General features: G+C 27.7%; 1 protein-coding gene across 1 annotated transcript; it reads left to right on the top strand.

The window, feature by feature from the left end:
- The first annotated feature begins 5,793 nt into the window (after positions 1 to 5,793).
- LOC137826644 (phenolic glucoside malonyltransferase 2) lies at positions 5,794 to 7,387 on the top strand. The gene is given in 2 exon segments (XM_068632708.2): positions 5,794 to 6,065; positions 6,068 to 7,387. Coding segments are annotated over 2 exon segments (1,347 nt in total). The 5' UTR covers positions 5,794 to 5,873; the 3' UTR covers positions 7,223 to 7,387.

Raw genomic sequence — 7,387 nt, forward strand, 5'->3', positions numbered from 1 at the left:
GATAATCAAAAAATGTATCCAATCCATATCTAATCCATATCCAATTAAATGGATTGAATTTAAAATCCAAAAATATGGATTTGAATTTAAGATAAATCCATTTAAATGGATTAAAACTAATATGAATTTGGATCATTATGGATTGGATTTTGTAATTTAGATTTTTTGCCCACCCTTAAATTTTACAATTCGCTATACACAAAAAAAAAAAATAAAAAATAAGTGAATGAAAAATGAACGTTAAACACATCATAAAACTTATCTCAATTACTAATATTTATCACTAGCAGTCAATGAACACCAGAAAACCAAGATTACTTGAAAATGAAAAGAAGTCACGATACTTTCCATAACATATACTCAAAAAGGTAAAATTGAAATTAAATAAAATATGAAACTGTAAAAAGAAGGTATAGAGGTGCAGAAAGAATTTACCTATATTGCATGTGGAAGGAAAATGACCAATGCACTAAAGCCCAACCAATATACTAACGTCATTATATCTATATTTTCATTGGAAAACAATTTACAAATAAAATTATTATTTGACTGCATGATTAATATATTAAAATTATCCTATTCCAATTAATATAACCTTATGGAATTTTTTGAATTTATATGATATCATAAAATTAAATTATTTTTAATATATTCTCGACGCTTTTATAAAAACAAATACATTTGATCACATTTTATCTTGAGCATACATTTCATCTTGAAAATTACTTACATTTTTTTTATTTCAGTCTTTTACATTAATATTATTTTAAGTCCCCAATTTTTTTAAATACGTGCTCAATAATATTTAGGAAACTTATTTTAAGTTCACCAAAACATATGATTTAAAGACGTCTACAATAATGATAATATCATATGATAAGCTTACATACTATAAAGTTATGCTAAAGAACATCGCACCTCTTGTAGTTTCGAAACAGATACACGCCTATCCTGTGTTTTAATAAAATTGTATTTACAACCCCTCTAATTTCCAAATAAATATTTATGTTAACATTAACTGTCCTAAACCTTCTAATATCATATTCTAATTTTAGTGTTGAAGGATCTTTTACAGGTAATTTATATCTGATCGATACTAAAATTTGAGGTCGAAGACCAAGATTTACACTACAAGAAAATCATGAAATTGAAATCAATTTTTAGAAATAAAAAATAATTAGTTACTATACTGACTAAATTAGAGGTCATTTTAGAGACTAAAAAAAACTTTGGTTTCTAAATTAGTTTATATTATTGTTAAATGGTTTCTAAATTGGTGTCTAAGTAGCAACCAAGGTTTTTGCTACCAATTATTTAGATTCTAAATTTGGTAGCAAAAACCTTGGTTGTTAATTAGACACCAATTTAGAAACCATTTAACAATAATAGAAACTAATTTAAAAACCAATTTTTTTCTAGTCTCTAAAATACTCTCTAATTTAGTCAATATAACAACTAATTATTTGTTGTTTCTAAAATTGGTTTCTATTTCATGATTTTCTTATAGTGCTAAGAGAGGTTGAAAACTAAAGACCAAGTTCACATAGAAAACACTCATAAGAGAATAGTCGTACTGTAAGTGACAAGACTTTATTGACCTTTGCAAGAACATAAAGTAAGTATTTTTTATTTTAAAAATATTTTAATTTTTTTTATCATTTTTTGAGTTTATATATTTATTTAATACTTGTTGAACCAAAAAATGTGATAATACTTGTTATAACCAGTTGCTTAAGGGGACTGCATGTAGCCCAAATTTAAGTGAATCAAGACAAATTTTGTGTGTTGATATCTCTTTAATCTCCTTGTTGCCTTAATTCTAACTATTGGATGACATACTAGTCTTACTAAACAATTTATTAGACGATTTTACTATATGACTCATTAGATGGTCTAATTAGACAGTCTAATTATTCGTTACAAAAAGAAAGTATGAGGCTTTATTCAACTCCCATTTATGAAGCCAACTACACCTAGACACCATAGATAACTAACCAAATTATCTAAAAAATATATTTAATCATATTACACCATGAAAATCTTCAACATATCACTAAACATTTATTTTAAGATTAAAACAATTTAAATATATTCAAACAATATACAATCTTTACATAAAAATATTATGTGAACGTCACATTCACATTCACATTCATATCAACTACCTTAAAAAAAAAACTTGATTAACCTGATATAATAAAGCTTAAGTACTAATTATTAAAGCTTGTTTATTTTAAAGTCAAACATTCAACTTCTCGAATCACATGGAAAGCTTATACACACAAAACATTAATTAATGATTTAAACATATACTAATATAATAATAGACTTACAGAGGTCCATCTTTATCATAGAAACACCCCCATACATGTAAAACTTCTCAAAACCAAATCAAGAAAATAAACAAAAAGAAACTTACCTTAAAAGAAATTCTGATTAGCTAGACTTGTTTTTTTCATAAGATGAACTATAATCTACTGAATGATAAATATATCTTTTAAAAATCTAGAGAAAAAGTAGAATTTTTATTTTAAGAAAAGATAATATTTTTTGTAAACTAAAATTTAAATAATTAACCATTTATAAACTTTATATTAAAATAATAAAATATTCCAATTTGATCTTAATTACATTACATCTACTCTTAAATAATAAAGTATAGAAGAATCTATACCTAAACACTCTGTTTCAAATACATTATTAAGATTAAAAAATTTCTTCCCACTCAGCCACATGTAAGAGCCTTAAAACTCGCTATTAGGATTTAAAAAAATCTTCTTTTCTATCTCCTAAATATCCAACGCATCTATCAACATCTATTGCTTTTCTTTAACCTATGAAATCTAATTTTCTAAGATACAAAATCACTGTAACACTGTCGTTTAGTCACAATTTTTCTTTACCATATTTTACACGCACCAAAAAATATGATAGAATATTTGTGGTTATACAACTAAACTATGAATCTCGTGATCCGAAATCTTAAACTTTATTTTGGGTCCGACGGTGATTAAAACAAACAAACCTTTTATTTAGATATAGTTTTTCCTTGCCATTATTATGTCTCAACCACCACGTTTCCGCTGTCGTATGCGACATCTTCACGGTGGTGTATTACAGTGAGATGGAGGACAACAACAAAACCAAAAAGAAAGATAACACCCACAAAGAGAGACAAAGAAGATGAGAAACACATTCACAAGATAATTATTTAGTAGATTCCACTTTTTTTTTATCAAAATCTTGTTGTTTTATTTGCTTTAATTTTAATAATTTATTATTCAAGTCATATCACAACGGTATATTTTAATAATTTTCCCTCCAGTCTTTTTTACTATTCTTATATTATGGTTAGTTTTTTTCAGTATTCACATCCACTTACATTTTAATATTTAGTTTTTCCAAAAGGAAAACTAACACTCTTAATCATTTGTGTTTTTACTTTTACTTTAAAAAAAAAAAAATCAATTTCTTATATTACACTACAAGAAAATCATGAAATAGAAATCAATTTTACAGACAAAAAATAATTAGTTGTTATAATGACTAAATTAGAGACCATTTTTAGAAACTAAAAAACAATGGTTTCTAAATTAATTTTTATTATTGTTAAATAGTTTTTAAATTGGTATCTAATTAATTACCAAAGTTTTAACTACCAATAATTTAGATTCTAAATTTGATAGAAAAACTTTGGTTGCTAATTAGATATCAATTTAGAAATCATCTAACAATAATATAAACTACTTTAGAAACTAATTTAGAAACCAAAAAAAATTAGTTTCTAAAATGACCTCTAATTTAGTTACTATAGCAACTAATTATTTTTTGTCTATAAATTTAGTTTTTATTTCATATTTTTTTTTAGTATTATGTTATTTAAAATTTAATTTTATTACACTATATGCTTTTATTGCAGAAAATTAAGATAAGTATTAATCAAAATATGAACAAGAGATGAAAAAGAATATGAATAAAAATATGTTTCAAAAACGAAAAAAAGACTTTCGATTATGAAAATAATATAATTAAGTGTTTCAACTTTTTTTTATGAAAATAATTGTATTCCATATTTATTATGAAAATATTAGTACACTTGACTATCGAGATACTGAGAAGAATCTACTTGGTATCTCTACAACATATATAATAAGGATCTCTTAGTAAGAATTAAGAATTTAACAATGTAATTAACAAATATTGAATAATAAACCTTCTACAAAATTATGATGGGGAAAATTTGGGTCCATTTAGGCCTAATTTAATCATCTATATAGGTAAAGTCAATACAATTATTATATAGAAATTATAAATATGAGAACAACTTAAATTGAGAATTCAATTTGACAAACGATAAAAGATGAAACATGTAATGGAATATTCGGTTATGCATGATCAATAACAAATACAGTTTTTTTTTCATTTAATAAATTTTTTGTTTAAGGAAAAACTCTTTTGTTAAGAATTATTAAAAGTGTTAAAATTTGTCTAAAAGTCAATTTGTGAGGAACTTGTTAAGTTTGGAAAATTGAACTTAGAATAATCTTAAAAATAGAAAATTCAAATAAAAGGTTCTTTCTTTAACTTGTGTCAGTATTGAAGGAAAGGAGACAAATAATAGTGGTGGTAACTAACAATTCAAACATTCTATACAAAACTTATTTTTCAAAAAAAAAAACTATTAGATTTTGTTATGGTTATAGTATTCTACTCTTCATGACAAACCTTTCATTTAACATGAAATTCTTATTATATAACAGTTTCTATTATATTATCAAATATTTTTAATAGTAAATAAATATTTACCTCCATTTCATCTAGTGTGAAATCCATATACAACATATTAAATTGTTTTTATCAATTTACTAAAAAGTTTTAATAATAAATAGAATAATGTTTTAAAGATTTTTTTTATCTAGCAATATTTTTAGAATGAATAATATTCCTGAAGTTAATAAACGGACATCATGAAAAATTGTGACATTCTATAATCGTTTATCTTAACTTCTTGAATTATAAAGTATGCTTAATATTTATTTTTTTCCGTGTGTGTGTCTGTAAGAAGAGAAAAAAACAAAAACAAGAAAAAATAAATTGTATATTATTTCTAATCATCCTGAGATACACAGATAATTGCACCAGAAACAAACAGAGTATGCATGGCTGAAATGTAAACATGCATGCATACATAGAGACCCATGCATATAACAATTGTAAGTTATTTAATATGTACATAATTGAGTTATATGTTATGGCTACTTACTCACATCGGACACAACACGTCATTATGAATTATATGAAAAAAAATTATTATTAAAAAAACAATTTAATTAAAATTCGATAAATTAACAATTTAAAATTTTTCACATTATAAATCTAAACCTTAAAATCTCAATAATACATATATAATTTAAATACTATTTACTATATATAAGATTTTTTCTTTATTTATATAATTAAAATAAAAATTTATACAAATTTTAAATTTTTAAAAAATATTGTATTTCTTTTATCTAAATTATATTCCGTGTTAAAATTATCAGATATTAAAAAAGTATTTTTCTAAATTGTACACTTCATCTATATCTCTCATACATGTGTTCAGTATACATGTGGAACTCATTATATTAAAAAAGAATTGTTAAGTAAATGTAGGTAAAATATAGAGTCTCAAATAGATATTTTCCTATATTATGTACTTGCTTCTAATAAAAAATGAATTCAAAAGACGATGTTGGAGAGGTAAATGAGAATCGTGCTGGTAGAATTTGTGCTATATTTATGAACTAGTGAGAGGTACAAGATTAGAGAAACCAAGAGACATACTTAACCATTTTTTTGTTTCTCTGGTTTGAACGGCAACAAAAGAAACCATGAAAGTGGTAGAGGTGTTCAAGGTAGCTCCAAGTTCAGAATCAAATGAGTTACCAACTCAAACAACTCTTCCCCTCACCTTCTTCGACATATTCTGGCTAAGGGTGCCTCCTGTTCAACGCATCTTCTTCTACGAATTTCCTCATCCAACTTCTCTCTTCTTTGACACCCTTCTTCCCAAACTCAAACACTCTCTCTCTCTCTTGCGCTTGCCCACTTTTTCCCTCTTGCTGGACATCTCACTTGGCCCCTTCACTCCCAAAACCCCATCGTCACTTACAAAACCGGTGACACCGTTTCCCTAACTGTAGCTGAATCTCACGCTGATTTCAACCATCTAGCAGGCACGGATCTTTCTGAGGCTAGAGAAATCCACCACCTTCTACCCCACTTGACCATATCCCATGATCAAGCAAATGTTTTAGCCTTGCAAGTCACTCTATTTCCAAACTCTGGATTTTCCATAGGAATAACCTCACACCATGCTGTTCTAGATGGCAAGACTTCAACATCGTTTATCAAATCCTGGGCTTATCTTTGTAGAGAACAACAGCAATCACCCTTTTCTCTGCCACCCGAACTTTCTCCATTTTATGACAGGAAAGTAGTCCAAGACCCCAATCATTTAGACCAAAAATATCTCAGTGATTTGTTAAAACAAGATGGACCCAACAAAAGAAGCCTCCTAGTTTGGGATTCGCAAGTCCCAGAAGATGCAACAAGAGGAGTGTTTCATCTCTCTCGTTCAGATATTGAAAAGCTGAAGCAGATTGTGGTGTCCAAGAAGAAAGGAAACAGCAGCAACCTTCGGTTGTCAACGTTTGTGTTATCCGTTTGTTATGCTTGGGTTTGCAGGGTGAGAGCTGAGGAAACAAAAAACAAAAGGGTTATGTTGGGTTTGAACGTTGACTTCAGGGGGCGTTTGGAGCCAGCAGTTCCCACAACGTATTTTGGGAACTGTGTAGGGCCAAGGTTTGCAATTGTTGAAACAAGCGAGATATTGGGGGAGGATGGATTCACTGTGGCAGTGGATGCAGTGAATGAGAGTTTGGAAAGACTGAAGGAGGAAGGGCTGAGTGGGGCAGAAAATTGGTCAAGTGAGTTGCTTGAACTTTCCAAAGCTGATTTGATGATATTTGTAGTTGCTGGCTCACCAAGGTTTGATACTTACAGTAATGACTTTGGATGGGGAAGACCAAAGAAAGTTGAGATGGCTTCCATAGACAGCAGTGGAGCATTTTGTTTATCAGATAGCAGAAGTGGTGATGGGGTTGAGATAGGGTTTGTGTCCACCAAAGGAGCAATGCGCAATTTTGGGTCTCTCCTTCACAATTCCCTTCAATCTTGACTTTTCTCTTTTCTCAACAATAAAAGTGGATGCAAAGCAAAATAAGATTTTTTCACTCACATCCCACTTTCATTTCATCTCATGTTTGATTTTGCTTTCAAGAGCTTATGTATAAATTAAGTTTATCTTTCACTTAATTACCAAATTAAAATTATTCAACCAAAA

This window comes from Phaseolus vulgaris, chromosome 8 (genome assembly GCF_051622355.1).
Source record: "Phaseolus vulgaris cultivar YP4 chromosome 8, ASM5162235v1, whole genome shotgun sequence".
Classification (NCBI taxonomy): domain Eukaryota; kingdom Viridiplantae; phylum Streptophyta; class Magnoliopsida; order Fabales; family Fabaceae; genus Phaseolus; species Phaseolus vulgaris.